At 42.9% G+C, this 20833-nt stretch overlaps 1 protein-coding gene across 7 annotated transcripts in view; it reads right to left on the reverse strand.

The window, feature by feature from the left end:
- LOC106607874 (CD2-associated protein) overlaps window positions 1–20833 on the reverse strand; it is a 108878-nt gene that overhangs the window by 34693 nt on the left and 53352 nt on the right. For all 7 annotated transcript variants that reach the window (XM_014205331.2, XM_014205330.2, XM_014205329.2 and 4 more), the window contains 8 exons: window positions 20158–20278; window positions 19717–19895; window positions 16462–16549; window positions 15986–16080; window positions 14625–14723; window positions 14404–14460; window positions 7627–7663; window positions 6322–6384 (listed from right to left, as the gene is read on the reverse strand). In XM_014205331.2, coding sequence (XP_014060806.1) covers window positions 6322–6384; window positions 7627–7663; window positions 14404–14460; window positions 14625–14723; window positions 15986–16080; window positions 16462–16549; window positions 19717–19895; window positions 20158–20278 — 739 coding nt within the window. The remainder of the gene's footprint in view (window positions 1–6321; window positions 6385–7626; window positions 7664–14403; window positions 14461–14624; window positions 14724–15985; window positions 16081–16461; window positions 16550–19716; window positions 19896–20157; window positions 20279–20833) is intronic.

The following is a 20833-nucleotide window of genomic DNA, read 5'->3' on the forward strand; positions in this document are numbered from 1 at the left end:
GCTGTGATACAACCTGACAGGATGCTCTCAATTGTGCATCTGTAAAAGTTTGTAAGGGTTTTAGACACATTTCTTCAGCCTCTGGAGGTTGAAGAGGCGCTGTAGTCAATGAACAGCATTCTTACATAGGTATTCCTCTTGTCCAGATGGGATAGGGCAGTGTGCAGTGTTATGGCGATTGCATCGCCTGTGGACCTATTCGGGTGGTAAGCAAATTGAAGTGGGTCTAGGGCAGGCCTAGGCAATTGCAGTCCTCGGGGGCCTGATTCGTGTCACACTTTTTCCCCATTCCTAGCAAACAGACCTGATTTAAACTAATTGCATTTTTAACTCAAGATCATAATTTGTTGATTATTGGAGTCAGGTGTGTTAGCTGGGGCAAAAGTGCGACACCAATCAGGCCCCGAGGACTGGAGTTGCTCAGGCCTGGTCTAGGGTGACAGGTAAGGTGGAGGTGATTACGATCCTAGACTAGCCTCTCAAAGCACTTCATGAAGACAGAAGTGAGTGCTACGTGGCAATAGTCATTTAGTTCAGTTACCTTTAACCTCTTGGGTACAGGAACAATGGTGGACATTTTGAAGCATAGTGGGGACAGCAGACTGGGATAGGGAGAGATTGAATATGTCCATAAACACACCTGCCAGCTGGTCTGCGCATGCTCTGAGGATGCGGCTAGGGATGCCGTCTGGGCTGGCAGCCTTGCAAGGGTTAAGACGTTTAAATGTCTTACTCACGTCAGCCATGGAGAAGGAGAGCCCACAGTCCTTGATAGCGGGCCGCATCGGTGGCACTGTATTATCCTCAAAGCGGGCAAAGGTGGTGTTTAGTTTGTCTGGAAGCAAGACGTCAGTGTCCGTGACGTGGCTGGTTTTCTTTTTGTAGTCCGTGATTGTCTGTAGACTCTGCCACATACGTCTTGTGTCTGAGCCGTTGAATTGCAACTATTTTGTCTCTATACTGACATTTCGCTTGTTTGTCACCTTCCCATGTTTAAATGTGGTGGTTCGCGCTCTCATTTTTGCGCGAATGCCGCCATCCAGCCACGGTTTCTGGTTAGGGTAGGTTTTAATAGTCACAGTGGGTACGACATGTCCTATGCACTTCCTGATAAACTTACACACTGAATCAGCGTATATGTCGATATTATTTTCTGAGGCTACCCGGAATATGTCCCAGTCCGCGTGATCAAAATAATCTTGAAGCATGGATTCCGATTGGTCAGACCAGCGTTGAATATATCTTATCACGGGAACATCCTGTTTGAGTTTCTGCCAATACGAAGGGAGGAGAAAAACTATTTGCCTGAAATGAGGGCGGGGAAGGGCCTTGTATGCATCGCGGAAGTTAGAGTAGCAGTGATCCAGTGTTTTGCCAGCGCGAGTACGACAGTCAATATGCTGATAGAATTTAGGTAGCCTTGTTCTCAAATTTGCTTTGTTAACAAAATCCCAAGCTATAATGAATGTAGCCTCAGGATATATGGTTTCCAGTTTGCACAAAGTCCAGTGAAGTTCCTTGAGGGCCGACGTGGTATCGGCTTGAGGGGGGATATACACGGCTGTGACAATAGCCGAGGAGAATTCTCTTGTGAGATAATACAGTTGGCATTTGAATGTGAGGAATTCTAGGTCAGGTGAAGAAAAGGATTTGAGGTCCTGTATGTTGTTGCAATTACACCATACGTTGTTAACCTGTTTAGGATAGGGCGCAGTATTTTCACGGCCGGATAAAAAAACATACCCGATTTAATCTGGTTATTACTCCTGCCCAGAGACTAGAATATGCATATAATTGTTTGATTTGGATAAAAAACACCCTGAAGTTTCTAAAACTGTTTGAATGGTGTCTGTGAGTATAACAGAACTCATATGGCAGGCCAAAACCTGAGAAGATTCCATACAGGAAGTGCCCTCTCTGACCATTTCTTGGCCTTCTATAGCCTCTTTATCGAAAATAGAGGATCTCTGCTGTAACGTGACATTTTCTAAGGCTCCCAGAAGGCACCAGAATGGGGAATGATGACTCTGCAGTCCCTGGGCGAAAAACAGTAGGGCTTTTGGAAAGTGGTCGTTCTGAGAACAATGACACGGGCCCGCGCGTGCATGTGAAGACTCCATTTTCTATTTTCAGTGTTTGAATGAAAACAAGGTCTCCCGGTCGGAATATTATCGCTATTTTGCAAGAAAAATCGCATAAAAATTGATTTTAAACAGCGTTTGACATGCTTCGAAGTACGGTAATGGAATATTTTGAAATTTATTGTCACGATACGCGCCGCCGCGTCACCCTTTGGATAGTGTCTTGAACGCAAGAACAAAACGCAGCTATTTGGATATAACTATGGATTATTTGGAACCAAAACAACATTTGTTATTGAAGTAGAAGTCCTGGGAGTGCATTCTGACAAAGAACAGCAAAGGTAATCCAATTTTTCTTATAGTAAATCTGAGTTTGGTGAGTGCCAAACTTGGTGGGTGTCAAAATAGCTAGCCATGATGGCCGGGCTATCTACTCAGAATATTGCAAAATGTGCTTTCACCGAAAAGCTATTTTAAAATCGGACACCGCGATTGCATAAAGGAGTTCTGTATCTATAATTCTTAAAATAATTGTTATGTTTTTTGTGAACGTTTATCGTGAGTAATTTAGTAAATTCACCAGAAGTTTTCGGTGGGTATGCTAGTTCTGAACGTCACATGCTAATGTAAAAAGCTGGTTTTTGATATAAATATGAACTTGATTGAACAAAACATGCATGTATTGTATAACAATGTCCTAGGAGAGTCATCTGATGAAGATCAAAGGTTAGTGCTGCATTTAGCTGTGGTTTTGTTTTTTGTGACATATGCTAGCTTGAAAAATGGGTGTGTGATTATTTCTGGCTGGGTACTCTCCTGACAATCTAATGTTTTGCTTTCGTTGTAAAGCCTTTTTGAAATCGGACAATGTGGTTAGATAAAGGAGAGTCTTGTCTTTAAAATGGTGTAAAATAGTCATATGTTTGAAAAATTGAAGTTTTGGGATTTTTGAGGAGTTTGTAATTCGCGACACGCTCTATCATTGGATATTGGCGAGGCGTTCCGCTAGCGGCACATCTAGATGTAAGAGGTTAATCATGAAACATATACCCCCGCCCTTCTTCCCGATGTTTATTCCTGTCGGCGCGAAGTACAGAGAACCCAGGTGGCTGTACTGACTCCGACAGCATATCCCGAGAGCGCCATGTTTCCAGGAAACAGAGCATCTTACATTCCCTGATGTCTTTATGGAAAGCAACCCTTCCCCTAATTTTGTCTACCTTGTTATCTAGAGACTGGACATTAGCGAGTAATATACTCAGAAGCGGTGGGTGGTGTGCTCGCCTCCAAAGTCTGACCAGAAGGCCTCTTCTCCGGCTGCCTCTTCTCCGGCTGCCTCTTCTCCGGCTGCCTCTTCTCCGGCTGCCTCTTCTCCGGCTGCGTTGTTTTGGGTCAGCCTCTGGAATCAGTTCAAATGCCCTGGGTGGTTCGGACAAACGTTCCGCTTTGGGAAAGTCGTATTCCTGGTCATTGTGACGCCACTCTGACATCTAATATTACATACAGCTGGGACAGCTGGGAAGAACTAACACTTAAGATTTTCTGGGCTAACAATGTAAGAAATAAACCATTAAAAAAAACAAAATACTGCAAAGTCTCCTAAGGACTAGAAGCGAGGCAGCCCTCTCTGTCGGCACCATTTTCCATATACAAATATGCAAACAGAAATGACAGTCCATCATTGCTTTAAGACATGAAGGTCAGTCAGTGCGGAAAATTTCAAGAACTTTGGAAGTTTCTTCAAGTGCAGTCGCAAAAACCATCAAGTGCTATGATGAAACTGGCTCTCATGAGGACCGCCACAGGAAAGGAAGACCCAGAGTTACCTCTGCTACTGAAGATAAGTTCATTAGAGTTAACTGCACCTCAGAATGCAGCCCAAGTAACAGACATCTCAACATCAACTGTTCAGAGGAGACTGCGTGAATCAGGCCTTCGTGGTCAAATTGCTGCAAAGAAACTACTACTAAAAGGACACCAATAAGAAGAAGAGACTTGCTTGGGCCAAGAAACACGAGCAATGGACATTAGACCGGTGGAAATCTGTCCTTTGGTCTGATGAGTCATGCCATGTCTTTTTGAGATGCAGAGTTGGTGAAGAGATGATTTCTGCATGGGTGGTTCCCATCGTGAAGCATGGAGGTGGTGGTGTGATGGTGCTTTGCTGCTGACACTATCAGTGATTTATTTAGAATTCAAGACTCACTTAACCAGCATGGCTACCACAGCATTTTGCAGTGATACGCCATCCCATCTGGTTTGCGCTTAGTGGGAATATAATTTGTTTTCAACAGGACAATGACATAACACACCTCCAGGCTGTGTAAGGTCTATTTGACCAAAAAAAGAGAGTGATGGAGCGCTGCATCAGATGACCTGGCCTCCACAATCGACCGACCCCAACCCAATTGAGATGGTTTGGGATGAGTTGGACTGCAGAATGAAGGAAAAGCAGCCAACAAGTGCTCAGCATATGTGGAAAAGCTGGTTGAGAGAATGCCAAGAGTGCGCAAAGCTGTTATCAACGCAAAGGGTGGCTACATTGAGCAACATTGTCTAGGAAAAGGTACCAACTCAACAGCACACGGATGTTTCAGAACCGCGGACAGTGGCCGCTATCTGTATTTGTTATAAAAATACTTTTATTTGTATTAGCGTTGCACCATTGTTCTTTTGTAATATAACCATATACAATTTCAGCAGCACTTGTCTTCGAGCGATTGACTATGCCATCCCCACGGCCTCCACAATGGATTAGTCCACTCAGACAGGTGCGATTCAGACCGGTGTACAGTACACCATGAATTATAATTTTTTGCTACTGCTCGACTAAATAAATCTCGGTCGGCCAACACCCTATTGACCAAACAATCGTCCAGTCGACTAAATGGGGTCAGCCCTAATTCAGTGTCTGTTTTTTACCCATCTACCAATAGGTGCCGTTCTTTGGAAGGCATTGGAAAACCTCCCTAGTCTTTGTGGTTGAACCTGGGTTTGAAATTCACTGCTCGACCGAGGGACCTTACAGATAATTAATTGAATGTGTGGGGTACAGAGATGAGGTAGTCGTCATGTTAAACACTATTATTGCACAGAGTGAGTCCATACAACTTATGTGACTTGTTAAGCAAATTTGTACTCCTGAACTTATTTAGGCTTACCATAACAAAGGGGTTGAATACTTAATGACTCAAGACATTTCAGCCTTTCATTTTTTATTAATTTGTAAAAAATATAATTCCACTTTGACATTATGGGGTACTGTGTGTAGGCCAGTGACAAAATCTCAATCATTTTTTAATTCAGGCTGTAACAACAAAATGTGTAAAAAGTCAAATGGTGTGAATTCTTTCTGAAGGCACTGTACATAAGGTCTCTTACACAATAGGTGGAAGAAATCATAGAATTTCTATAGGATAAATAAATAAAACCATCCATAGTATGTGTGAACTGGTAGCCAATCTGATAAATTGTCCAACGATTGTATTAAACTTTAATTGTATACACCTTTACTTGTTAATAAAAGGAAAGCTGAAGAAACAAGTGTTGTGTTTATCCAGGAGGACACATTTCCCAACATATGAAATAAAAAGATGAGACTGTGCTCCTCTTTTAATACCCTGGGGTATGGTAGGGTATGGCTAGGACTGGTGCTACTGCTGCTAAACTCCCACTGATTAAAAAGTCACCGCTGTAGCGAGGGAACCAAGACCAGGTCAAAAGCACATTAGCATAATCACCATCGCCCTTCAAGCTGTTCTACTGTCAAAAAGTGGATCCCTACCGTTATCTGTATGACAAGTGTCTGTCGAGACAGGGTCCAAATGCACAGGCAAATGTCGGCTTTCTCCTTGACACTTGGTACGAACACTTAGTAAATCAAGACCTGCATGTCTATCGGCAAACAGAGCAAACTCTCCTTTGGTGTTACGGATGAGACTGACTCCCCCCCCCACACATAAACCCAGTTAGGGCCAGGTTGAACTGCAACGCCGCTAAAAAAATATATATGTGATATCGGAGAGGATATGATTGGTGGGGTGGGCTCTCATCCGGAGAGCCACATGTCCCTTGGAGCAGACGGGGCTGATTGGGAGGTGGGAGGTGTTGTCTGCAACCTTCACACCAACTCATCTGCTGGGGCACAAGTGCTGCACCCAGGGGGGAGAGGGGAGAGGTTTCTCACCCCTTAATGGGAAAGGGCAGATAGGTGGAAGGGAGGGAAGAGGGCGACCCTTACCTCTTTCCTCAGGATGGGGATGCTGGGGCTTCTTGTCGGCGCTCGGGACCTCGGGTTTTCGAGCTGAAAAGCGAAGCATGTTTCCGTTGTTTAGTAACGTCCTCCTCTCTTTACCGTCGATCTATGAGTCTATGAGGACAGCCACTCGAACACAGAGCAAACTGAACAGATATTCTGCAGACAGGCAGGAGGATGTGGAGACAAAAGTGTTTCCTGTGCCGACTAAAGGGAGTACAGAAATCTTTGCAGTGCTTTTTGCAAGCGCCTGTAACTTCAGATGTGGGTGTGCTAGATATGAGCCTTTCGTTCAATCAGTCTTAGCACCCCTCTCGGAAACAACAACCTCAGAAGAGAAAACATTATTTTTTCCAATCAAGACAGATAGCTAGGTGAATGCCGGTGCTATGTAGAACAGCCAAGTACCTTCGACAATTCGGAAAAGTAATTCAAATCTAAATACAAATGTGAGCACTTAGAATGAATGGGCCTAGTCATTAATCCGACACCTTGAGGGCATTAGGGAAGTCTCCATGCCTCCAGAGATCTAGATCTATGGCATAGTTAAAACCCATTATACCGGAGGTTTTGTATCTCCTCTAACAGCCGCAGGGATGAAAGCCCTAGGAGTCTGCTATGTGAGACTACATTGTGCTATCAGACAGGAGTCAAAGGATCCTAAATACCAACATGCATCACGTCTCGGTCGGCCTTGGCAGTTCGGCTTAGATCTGGACTGAGTTTACTACTTGGTAGTAAACAAAGTTGGGAAAGTCTTAGATGTTGGTTTCTTTGCCCTGAATCTTGAACCCCTTGGAGTCGTAGCGCAACACAGCCATCATCTCAACTCAAGGCATTCTTAATAACGCACCAATTTAGGCATCCTCTCGGGAGATTTACAGCAATTGCCACTTATGAAAATCTTTGAGTGGCGTTTAAATCTATAAAGCATCCCCTAACCAAGCATTCAGAACTGGAGATGACAATTATCTGGTGGATTTTTCACCTTGTCGGCTGAGGGATTCGAGCAAGTGACCTTCGGTTACTGGCCTAACACTAACCGCTAGGCTACCTGCCGCCCATGATGTTAGGTGACAGGATGTGCTAATGGACACAGGCAGAGGTACACGTTTATGTTTGTCTGCCCATATTGTTTGCTACTGTACTAGAAAAGACTCACGTGGGGATGTTTTGAAGATAAGTCGCCCGCTGCCTGCCTCTCCATTAACTGATAGTGATCTACTACTACACATGCTCATCTACAGGAGATTGATGATGGTCACATGTTCCTTATGAAACAGGCCTTACCTATGCTTTTTGATGGTGGCGGCGGCTTCTTGAGTCTCTGAAAAACACAAAGTGGGTCAATGTGACAAAGAGGACTTGTCATTCATCTACAGTAGCCCTCAGTTTAAACATCAGACTCCCAGCAGACACACCATGATGGCCAACAAGTACAGAGAGAAAGAACACTTTCTTGCCCCACTGAATTAGGTTCATTCAGGGAATATGTTAATAAGTACAGTACTTAATAAGGTAACAAGTCAAGCCTTTTTCCAAAAGAAAAGCAACCCAGAATACCTTGTTACGGGTCAACAAGGCTGATGAAAAACAACCCAGAACGAATTTGAATTGGCCACACCTCAAGGGACGCAGAATTTGAATTACATTTGAATTGAAGGAAGAAGAAATTAATTCAAACCAATTCAACTAAGACATGAAATATGAGTCTCATTCATTTGACTAATCATTTATCAAAAGGATATACCACTTATTAATGTAAAGAATACACATAAAAATTTGTTTGATTAGAACTCAGATGTCAAACCAACAGTATTTTTTCTTTGTCATGAGATGTTAGATTGTTCCCTTCCATACTAGTGTTTGATCTATGTATTCTGTATCACGGCCTGGTATGGCAACAGCTCCACCCTCAACCGGAAGGCTCTATTATCTATCCAGTTGCCTAGTCACTTTACCCCTACTATATGCACATCGCTACTTCAGTTACCTTGTACCCCTGCACATCGACTTGGTACTGGTACACCCTGTATATAGCCATGTTATTTTTTACTCATTATTCACTGTGTATTTTTCTCCTTGTGTCAAATCACCCCCTTCCCTTTGTCCCTCCATTTGCACGTTCACACGCGCTTCCGCCATATGCACAAGTGTCCCAAAGCTGAGGGAGTGAAATGGTGAAGGGGCTAATTAATCCCTTCGATAACAACTTAGACCGAGTCAGCTACACTGCCGGCTTCAGAGCGAAGTGGTATCCCATAACACACTGCATCCTTTTTAAGTTCGCGCAATTTCACACAAAATAGTGATCCCTAATTATGAGTCACCTGTATTTGTTTTTTTAACTGTTACTGGGGGTTTATATCTACAGGGGGAATTTTCTCATTTGAAGGTCATGCTTGTTTTATAATTTAAAAGTGCAACATGAATTGCATTATTCAAGTCATGAGTGTGTCCTGAAATTGATTGGTTTATTTGATCCCTTGCCACTCTTGAAGTCACCGTCTGAGTTTCATCAGCAACATGTGACAACGGAGCGCCCTCCAAGCGAGTTGGTAGGGGTGAGGGGGTGGTTTGTGAACACTGAAAGACAGTAGGCCTAGGGTTAATTGTTTGTTCAAGGGGACACAATGTTTTCATGTTTTTTTTAAGTGCACAACTAAATTCAATTATTTTGGGGCAATTGCTCAGATGAATTTCACATTTAACAAAGAAGGCAGGGTCTGTTCAACAATTGTTTGTTGCTCCAGAGAATGACAACCCTTTGCTGTAATCTTTACAACAATGTTTGGATGCTTTGGTCTTCATCAGTTTCTTTACATTCTTCCCAATTCATGGTATTATTTCTGCCTGACTTCTGTGATACATTTGAACATGCTTAGACTTTATTCTTACCTGATATCTTTCCAATTTAAACCGTATATCAATAGCAACACAGGGCTTCCTTACTGTAAAGTCATGTGCCAGAGATGCAGATGTCACGACAGCTGTTCCAGGGAGCCAGCCTGAGCAATGCATTGGGCCGAATCACTGATCTACAAATCACCTTGCACCTTAGATAGAAAGATTAAGGAATCTGCACAGCGCCTTGCTCAGGCCCATCAGTGTGTCAGAGACTAGAGGGCTGAGGAAGAGTGATGCCAGGCATCTAATGCGGAGGCCAGAGCATGAGTCAGAAGAGAAGCACATGCTCCAAATGAACACAACAAGCAATTATGCTCAGTTTCCATGAATAACTTACACTGATCTTAATCTTGCTCATCTTAAAATGTGCTTTAATGTCTGTCCTATGGAATTACATTAAGTCGTTAATAGATGATGCCAAGCAGTAAGACACCGCAGTAACACTGACAGCTTCTAGGCAATAAGTATGCGCTTTATATTCATAGCTCAGATTCAATACATTTGTAAGTCTTTCCACAAGCCCAATGAGATCATTCTATTATAGTGTGACGACAACTTACATGGCAACTTTCCATGTTAAGGCTATACCTGAGAATTAATTGTAGACCAACGTTGGTAGTCAAGAGGGAACTAGCAATCTTTATCAACAGCATCAGTGGGACACCTATGAGTGGTGGATTAGGAGGTTTAAAGCTCCGTCTTTCTCTTGTAAGTAAATGTCATGCAGTGATAATAGGATGGATACAGCCACAGGCCACTGCAACATTTCAGATTGACAATGCTCCTTGCCAGCACCACAAAAGACGCATACCGGAATATGTATGCTGTAACAATCCACACTGGGAGTTTATACCATACTGGCAAAAACTATTTAGAAATAGAGAGAGAGATGGAGAGAAAGAAAACAAGAATGAAAACAGAGGAAGAGAGAGAGAGCGAAAGAGACTGACCTGGTAACCTCTTAATGGAGATCTGTTTATGGCTGCCCTCTACTGAGCATCTATCAAACTGAGAACATACCCTTCTCATCCCTCCCTCTCATGAACATTTGACCAGCGTGTGTTTCTCAACAATCACATGAGCCAGTGCTCATCACATTCCCTCTGCCTAGGCCAGGGCCTTAAATAAAGGGCAACATTGAGCTAATTTATGGAGTAAAAACTCTCCTAACGCTCTGGGCCAGAAGACTGTGCTCCACCACTGCTTCACCCATTGACCTACATGTGGAGGGGCAGAGCAGCGTGTTCTCTCCACAGGGCCGTGACACGACACAACAACAGCCACTGTGTGGGCCGATGAGGCAACAACGGCCAGGACTCTTTGCCATGGCGATGGAACTAGTTCAAGTACCAGGAACTTTAATTACGATTAAAAGGAATCTTCTCCGAAATTCAACTTTAACAAATGACTATTTAGCTGGAGGATACTTTTTGACCAGAAGGAATTGATACGGTACACTTCTCTTTGAACAGAACAGCTGTGAGCAATGTTCCCTCTAAGCTGTGCGCATGCTCGGGCGCAGCTTCCCCAGGACTGCCGCGCAGATGAAATACCAGCCCGCAAAGAGATGCACGAGATTGAACTACCCTCAACTTTAGTAGTTTGGCCTGTTAGTTTACATAATCAACGTATCCCTCCAATGTGGGAACTGTGATCAAATCAACATATTTCCCACCTTTCAATGCAACATACTGAAACAAATCTAACAAGACTGTCTGTGATTTTGATGTAGGCAGAGCGCATCGTCTGAGGATTCTATTGACAGCACAACGCATGAAGCCACGTGTGCACATTTATTCATATTCTTTGCTGGTTAATATCCCAGATTGCTTCCTACAACAGCACAAAACGTGTACATTTCTAGCCATCCTTGAAAATCGAGTCAGAGCTTTTTAATGTCTTAAAGGGGCAGTATTGTATTTTGAGACATGCTTGAATAAGCTAAGACACCAATAGGCAGAGGGTAGCAGCCATACATTGTCTGATTCACTATAATAATAGTATGGGGATAATAATACATTTTATTTTGTAAAATCTCATTGAACGTAGGCTACATTGAACAACACACATTGGTTACTACTGTAGGCTGTATCATAGAAACGTTATTAGATGCATTTTCTCCATTGTTTTTGATGGAATGCCATTCTGGTAGACCTATATCAGGAATGCAGGCCCGCCCCAAAAAAACATATTTTTGGGGGAACTCAGTTGGAGTCTCAACTTCCTGTTGAGAGTTAGAATAGTAGAATATACAATGTGCAATTTAGACATTTGGTTGTGCATCAGCAGTTTCTCTCTCTCAATTAGCCATGTCAACTAAAAGTTTTTTGGTAAATTAGTCTAGCTATCTAAACTGGTAGTAATAATAGTTGAACTACCGACCGGGGCCCCCAATGATTTTGTTAGGCCGTCTCACTCCGAAATCATATTAAAAACTGCATTTCTACATTTCTTCCCCACCCTATGACAGAATTTGTAGAGTTGCAGGGAATTACCTGTAAAACTGAAGAAAAATGCTCCACCCCATGGCAAAATTATTAGAAATGCATGAAATTAGTTATAAAATTGCTAAATCTTTTACATCAAACTTGCTTTAAAACTGCAATGTTTTCTCTATGCCCATAGCAAAATGTGTAGAGGGGGGCCGCTAAAATGTTTTGCTTGCAAGGTGCGGGGGGCCCCTCAACAAAATGTAACTTAGGACCACCAAAAGGCTAGGTCGCTGACTGCATGTGTGGGTATGGCTATGGGTACGCAGACCCGCAAGCCACTGTGGCCCCTCATGTTAAGTTCAGTTTTTCTGTGGCCCACGCCCCTATCAACAAGCAGCATACCACCCTGCATCCCACTGCTGGCTTGCTTCTAAAGCTAAGCAGGGTTGGTCTTGGTTGGTCCCTGGATAGGAGACCAGATGCTGCTGGAAGTGGTGTTGGAAGGCCAGTAGGAGGCACCCTTTCCTCTGGTCTAAAAAAAATATATCCCAGGACAGTGATTGGGGACATTGCCCTGTGTAGGGTGCCGTCTTTCGGATGGGACGTTATATGGGTGTCCCGACTCTCTGTGGTCACTAAAGATCCCATGGCACTTATCGTAAGAGTAGGGGTGTTAACCCCGGTGTCCTGGCTAAATTCCCAATTTGGCCTTCATACCATCACGGTCACCTAATCATCCCCAGCTTACAATTGGCTCATTCATCCGCCTTTCTCTCCCCTGTAAGTATTCCCCAGGTCGTTGCTGTAAATGAGAATGTGTTCTCAGTCAACTTACTTGGTAAAATAAGGGTAAAATAAAGAAGTTATTTTTGAAGGGGTCTTAGCTAGAGACAAGATTATAACTGTGAGAGCTCAGTAACTACAGTTGAAGTCGGACGTTTACATACACTTAGGTTGGAGTCATTAAAATTCGTTTTTCAACCACTCCACTTTGTGCATGACACAAGTAATTTTTCCGACAATTGTTTACAGAGATTATTTCACTTATAATTCACTATATCACAATTCCAGTGGGTCAGAAGTTTACATACACTAAGTTGACAGTGCCCTTTAAACAGCTTGGAAAATTCCAGAAAATGATGTCATGGCTTTAGAAGCTTCTGATAGGCTAATTGACATAATTTGAGTCAATTGAAGGTGTACCTGTGGATGTATTTCAAGATCTACCTTCAAACTCAGTGCCTCTTGCTTGACATCATGGGAAAATCAAAAGAAATCAGCCAAGACCTCAGAAAAAAATGGTAGACCTCCACAACTCTGGTTCATCCCTAGGAGCAATTTCCAAATGCCTGAAGGTACCATGTTCATCTGTACAAACAATAATGCGCAAGTATAAACACCATGGGACCTTACAGCCATCATACCGCTCAGGAAGGAGACACATTCTGTCTCCTAGAGATGAACGTACTTTGGTGCGTAAAGTTCAAATCAATCCCAGAACAACAGCATAGGACCTTGTGAAGATGCTGAAGGAAACAGGTACAAAAGTATTGATATCCAAAGTAAAACGAGTCCTATATCGACATAACCTGAAAGGCCACTCAGCAAGGAAGAAGCCACTGTTCCAAAACCGCTATAAAAAATCCAGACTACGGTTTGCAACTGCACATGGGGACAAAGATCGTACTTTTTGGAGAAATGTCCTCTGGTCTGATGAAACAAAAATATAACTGTTTGGCCATAATGACCATCGTTATGTTTGGAGGAAAAAGGGGGAGGCCTGCAAGCCGAAGAACACCATCCCAACCATGAAGCACGGGGGTGGCAGCATCATGTTGTGGGGGTGCTTTGCTGCAGGAGGGACTGGTGCACTTCACAAAATAGATGGCATCATGAAGAGGAAAATTATGTGGACATATTGAAGCAACATCTCAAGACATCAGTCAGGAAGTTAAAGCTTGGTCGCAAATGGGTCTTCCAAATGGACAATGACCCCAAGCATATTTCCAAAGTTGTGACAAAATGGCTTAAGGACAACAAAGTCAAGCTATTGGAGTGGCCATCACAAAGCCCTGACCTCAATCCTATAGAAAGTTTGTGGGCAGAACTGAAAAAGTGTGTGTTAGCAAGGAGGCCTACAAACCTGACTCAGTTACACCAGCTCTATCAGGAGGAATGGGCCAAAATTCACCCAACTTAGTGTGGGAAGCTTGTGGAAGGCTACGCGAAACGTTTGACGCAGGTTAAAGAATTTAAAGGCAATGCTACCAAATACTAATTGAGTGTATGTAAACTTCTGACCCACTGGGAATGTGATGAAAGAAATAAAAGTTCTCTACTATTATTCTGACATTTCACATTATTCAAATATAAAGTGGTGATCTCAACTGACCTACGACAGGGAATTTTTACTAGGATTAAATGTCAGGAATTGTGAAAAACTGAGTTTAAATGTATTTGGCTAAGGTGTAGGTAAACTTCCGACTTCAACTGTATTATGTATGAATATTTAGAGAAAGCATAAGTCTCAGTCTAAAGTGAGTGATGACTTACAGAGCCCCTTGACAAAGACCACACATTATGGTGGATCCAATATCAGCAGAATATTCCCAGGATACCACTCTCATCATAACTGTGTTTTATATCAATGGAAGAAGCCCATATGAATTTGGTGAACATACACCAACACCATGTACTCTAACACAAGCATGTGGACAGCCCAGCGTACCTCTTCTGCTTCCTGCTTGGGAGACAGTTTGACTGATCCTCTTGATGTGGGAGCTGGCTGCAACATGAAGACAGTTTTTCATAAAAAAAGATATCATGTTTTTATAACTAAACATGTATGATCATAAGACAAATGACTGACTTCACACACAGGCTACTAGAGGACAAAAGGCAACTAGGGAACACATATGGGTTCTGACATTACTACCACTTTTATCTTACCTCTTTGTCTTCATCTGACATAACAGCCACAAAGTTGTCAGGAAAGACGCCCTCTTTCCCTCCGATCTCCCCTCTCCACCACCCCGGCTCCCCCGTGTCCTGAAACATAACAATAACTTTATTGTTGAAGCACTTTTCAAACATTATGATGAAAAGGCTAAGATAAAAACACAGAACATCATAATACAGACAGTTGGGAGACGGGAGTCTGAGAAACATTCTAAATGTCTGCATCAGGCCATTTTGTAATCAAAATAAATTCTCCATCTACTCTGAATAAACAATGATTATTTTCATTCGATATAAATCAGCCTCACTTCGTGTTAGACGCAGCGTTCACATATGCAGCGTTTACTGTGAATGCAGTCTCCGCGAACGAAGAAACATTGCCTTTAGATTTCAAATCAAGTTGAATGCAGCCCTTGAACATCAATCTGCTAAATGGACACTAGATGGCGCTTACACATCTTGATATATCCGCAGCGAAACATGATCTTTCATAATGCGTCTGCCTTAAATAACAAACCATGATCCGAGAGACACATCATCTCTTAATGGTAACTCAACCTGTCCAGACGGACTAGCACTATGTCTTGACTGCGTTCCCATTCAGGGCATTAATGCTTTTCTTCAGGGTGTGAAATTCAAGTCCCCAGTCTCTGGCCAACATCAAGGGAAGCTAACTGCCATAGATCACCTACTTGCTATGACGACAGCTTCCTCTCATCATACTGCTTCCAAAACATAGCAGGGTGCTCGTTGGTGATCAGCGTTGTGTTTAGAGGGCTTTTTGAAATGGAGAGGTACTATCTGAACTGGTCCAATAAGAGGATAACCCATTTTCTTTTTCTAAATGTCGTCGTGCCGACAAACTAACCAGGTCTGCCTAAATCCCAATACAAAGCATTAGGACTAAATACTCAAATCTGTCCCTGGGGTCCTGGTCCAGTCCTTGCTCACAACATTCACCTAGGTCACTAGGGAAGAATAGACAGGCAGGGTTGGAGAGTGTGCAGTAAGATGGATGACTATACCTGGGTCTAGTCTGGGGGTGAAATTAACACACTGAGGACCACGGTCTGTGAAGGACCATGTTGACCAGGACCAAATAGATAATGCCTGGTGTTAATATGTGGCACATTTGCCAGGCTTAAAGTGTAGCCACAGGGCAGGAAATATAGATCCTCTATCTAGTTACCTCTCTCCCTTACAAGAAAGACAGTCATGTAGTCTGTTTGAAAACTTTTTTGACTAGCAAATGGAGACTGTTGAAATAGTAGCAGTAGTAGGAGCTTTAAGCTTCTCCACTGAGTATAGGCTAGGGCCACGAGCTTGTTGCTGGTCAGTGTGGCTTTACTTACCTTACTCAATATCTGTATGACGTCACCATCTTGCAGTGTCAGTTCGTCTTCGTTTGTGGACTCAAAAGCAAAGGTGGCCTTGCAGTATTCTTTTACTGGGGAAGGAGGAACAACACTCTGCATTTCTCAAGAAGTCATTGACAAACAAACCACACACACAGAATACATGAACACGTGTCAAGTAATGGATGTGATATGTTTATTCCTAGTGATACCATTCCCACTGGCTAATCCTAACCCTGCAATTGGCTTTAAAAAGTTGAACACTTAGCTAGGTAACAACGGTGTGATTGTAGTTACACATTCCCTCACAATAAAACAGTATATACCCTGTGAACCTACCCTCAATGTAAGAACATGTAAGAATCACAATAAAACACTATACATGTTGTGTTATGATGATCAAGTGTAATGTCTGAGAACGCATAGAACAGTCACTTCTAATCACAAACACTGGGACTAACACTCGCTCTTACCTTTTGCTTTGCTGTCCCCCTCTGCTTTCTGTGAATCTGTCGTGTTGGAATGGGCGGGCTTTGCGGCAGATGGTAATGATGGGATTGGCTAAAATGAAGCAAACCACAGATGGATTTACTGACATGATTGGATGCACAGCACAATGCCCAGATGGTCTCCACCAGATCCCTGACCAGAATGAACACAGAGCCATCAGCAGACTCACTGATTGGTCAACAGACAGTGTGTCAGTCAGCGTGCAGGTCAGTGTTTGTGAAGAGTATGCCAGTCTACTACAGACTATGTCACATGGGTTAAGAGTTATGCTAAAACATATACCAACATCAGAAAGCTTGGGATGGGAAAGAGTCGACATGGAACAGCCTTTGTTAGTTGTGGAGCGAGCAGACAGACAAGTGGTAGAGCCAGGCAGGCCTAAGGTAGTCTGTTTTGTCTCAGATGAAAGGAATTGAGAGCAACAAGCTGTTGAGTCACGAGCAGAGAGAGAGAGCAGAGAGAGATGCATCTACTGATGGAGTGTGTGTGTGAACGACAGCGTAATGGAATATGCCATCTTGTAAGCTGTGGGACGAAGACTGAACCAACGCTGCCATGACAAAGGGGGGGAAGAGAGAAGAGTTTCAGAGGGGGTTAAATGGATGCTGTAATCTACAGAGTGCTATTAGCGGGGCTATTAACGCGAATAAAAAAATAATCTGGATGCGCAGCTGCAGTTTGTCTGTAAACACACCGAAATATCTCCCTCAGAAACGCACTGAAATACTCTACATGAGCAAAAGTATGTGGACACCTACTCGTTGAACATCTCATTCCAAAATCATGGGCATTAAAATATGGAGTTGGTCCCCCCTTTGCTGCCATAAACAGCCTCCACTCTTCTGGGAAGGATTTCCACTGCGGGGACTTGCTTCCATTTCAGCCACAAGAGCATTAGTGAGGTTGGGCACAGATGTTGGGCGATTAGGCCTGGCTTGCAGTCGGCGTTCCAATTCATCTCAAAGGTGTTCGATGGAGTTGAAGCCAGGGCTCTGTGCAGGCCAGTCAAGTTCTTCCACACCCATCTCAACAAACCATTTCCATATGGATCTCGCTTTGCGCACGGGGGCATTGTCATGCAGAAACAGGAAAGGGCCTTCCCCAAACTGTTGCCACAAAGTTGGAAGCACAGAATAATCTAGAATGTTATTGTATGCTGTAGTGTTAACATTTCCTTTCACTGGAACTAAGGGGCCTAGCCCGATCCATGAAAAGCAGCCCCAGACCGTTATTCCTCCTCCACCAAACTTTACATTTGGCACTATGCTTTGGGGCAGGTAGCGTTGTCCTGGCATCCGTCAAACCAAGACTAATCTGTTGGACTGCCAGATGGTGAAGCGTGATTCCTCACTCCAGAGAACGCGTTTCCACTGCTCCAGAGTCCAATGGCGGTGAGCTTTACACCACTCCAGCCAACACTTGGCATTGCTCATGGTGATCTTAGGCTTGTGTGCGGCTGCTCAGCCATGAAACCCATTTCATGAAGCTCCCGACAAACAGTTCTTGTGCTGACGTTGCTTCCAGAGGCAGTTTGAAACTCAGTAGTGAGTGTTGCAACCGAGGACAGAAGATTTGTACGTGCTACGCACTTCACCACACAGCGGTCCTGTTCTGTGAGCTTATGTGGCCTACCACTTTACGGCTGAGCCGTTGTTGCTCCTAGATGTTTCCACTCCACAATAACAGCACATACAGCTCTAGCAGGGCAGAAATTTGACGAACTGACTTGTTGGAAAGGTGGCATCTTATGATGGTGCCACATTGAAAGTCAGGGCTCTTCAGTAAGGTCATTCTACTGCCTATGTTTGTCTGTGGCGATTTCATGGCTGTGTGCTCGATTTTATAAGCCTGTCAGCAACGGGTGTGGCTGAAATAGCCGAATCCACTAATTTGAAGGGGTGTCCACATAGATTATATATACAAAAGTATCTCCCTTAGAAACACACAGAAATATCTCATTCAGAAACACACTGAAATTTCTCCCACAGAAACACTGAAATACCTACCATAGAGACACACACTGAAACATCTACCTCAGATATGACGCCAGGAAACTAGGTCAGTCAGAGGGAGCAGGGAAACTGCCTGCCTGCCACCCAAACAATTAGCGAACAAAACAAAGCTGAAGAGAGGGAAAGGTTGACAAAGTAAGCCAACCCACACTACACTGCGCCACCTCTCCCAGGACTTAAACAAACACTCAGGGGGTTCCAAAAGGCCAGCGACACCTATGATTACTCCTTCACGCAACACTAAACAATACCGACTGTGTAAAGGTGGCTGAACTCAGAATGTTAGCTAATGTAAAACAAGTTCATAAACCAATATTATTCAATGTAAAATTATTTCGTACCCCAGCATTGGTGTCAATGCAATCCATTTCTGACATGATTCTCAGTATCAACATGCTAACCATAAACAGTGGAGTAAAGTACTTAAATAAAAATACTTTGAACTACTTAAGTAGTTTTTTTTGGTATATGTACTTTACTTTTTATAGTTTTGACAACTTACTTCACTACATTCCTAAAGAAAATAATGTACTTTTTACTCCATATATTTTCCCTGACACCCAAAAGTACTTGTTACATTTTGAATGCTTAGCAGGACAGGAAAATGGTCCAATTCACACACTTATCAAGAGAACATCCCTGGTCATCCCTACTACCTGATCTGGCGGAGTCACTAAACACAAATGCGTTGTTTGTAAATATTGAGTGGAGTGAGCCCCTGGCTATCCGTAAATTAAAAAAAACAAGAAAAACCGTGCCGTCTGGTTTGTTTAATATAAGGAATTTGAAATGATTTATACTTTTATCAATTTCATTGACTTTGATACTTAACTATATTTAAAAGCAAATACCTTTAGACTTTTACTCAAGTAGTATTTTACTGGGTGACTTCCACTTTTACTTGAGTCATTTTCTATTAAGGCATCTTTACTTTTACTCAAGTATGACAATTGGGTACTTTTTCCACCACTTACCATAAGCATTCCTTACTGGTTTTATACTGTTATGTAACATATGACAGTTGGAAACTTTTTAGACATTTAAAAAGCATGCCTATCTTCCTCTCAATTGTGAATTAGTTCTCAGAGGACTTCGGCCTATTTTAATGGGAAGTATTTAAGCCTTATCGGGACCTGTTGAGGTCCATGACACCATGTAAGTGAGTTCTCAGACAAGCATCTCTCAGTCCCGGCTTAGCTCACTTACTTTGTCTTTTTTCTCTTCTCCCTCTGAGCTGGGCAGGCGGACCTTCAGCTTGACTGAGCCTTCCCTGAAGATGTCCCCGAAGCCCACCCCCCGGATCTTCTTGGGCTGGGCGATCACTCCGTTGCCTGGAGAGGGGTGGATGGGAGTGGGGAGAAGCAGAGCTTCTTTACCGCTACCGTCTGTGGGAAGGACACAACGTAAAATGTGAATGGAACAAAACAAAAACGTGCAGAAACACGTGCATGTGTATACGCGCATGAGAAGAACACACGCTCGCCCACATACACAAACAAAGACAGGCACTATAGCCTCTTACCTAGACACAGTAATACAAACAGAAGCCTGGAGATCCAGCAAAAAACCTAAATCCTTTAGCAGCTCTAACTTGTTATGACATGCTCTGATTGAACACGAGTCACGCTCTGTTATCGCCATTATTACCAGTTTCATCTGTTACGTCGTTCGTTTCTTCATCTTCGTTCGTCTCAATCTCTTTGACGAAGTTGGAGGGGAACAGTCCTGATTTGCCGTTCATGGTTCCACTCCACCAGCCTTCCTCTACCTGGAACAACCAATCAGAACCCTCTGAATACCTGATGTACACATCTAATCATCTTAGAATAATATACCATATACATCACCAAGTTCCAACATTAGCCTATTGCCTAAGGCTAGTGCTGAGCGAATAGTGCTTTTTGAGGTCGGTTTAGTTATAAAAAAATTAAACACATTTTTTTTATTTGTTTTGATTCGGTTTTTAAACATTCAATTCATTATGCATTATGTGAGTTAAATGCTGTAACACAGAACACAACAATGAATAAAAGTCCCATGATGGTAGTGACTGCCCATTGCCACTTATCACGTATTAACCATCATTTATTCACATGACTTATATTTCAGTTGTTGTGTATATTACATTTGTTTTATTTGATTACTTGTTTAATTCAATTCCAAGTCACCCATCTCTACAGAGCTGCTGCCTATGCTGTCTGTCAAAATCCCCTTTTTAGTAGTTTAAAGTAAATAAGGTATACTTTTATGACTGCTGAATACCAACTATCAATCACTTAGATCATGTATTTTCAGGTAGAGATACCTCACGAAGCAACTGCTC

Source organism: Salmo salar, chromosome ssa06 (assembly GCF_905237065.1).
Source record: "Salmo salar chromosome ssa06, Ssal_v3.1, whole genome shotgun sequence".
Lineage (NCBI taxonomy): Eukaryota > Metazoa > Chordata > Actinopteri > Salmoniformes > Salmonidae > Salmo > Salmo salar.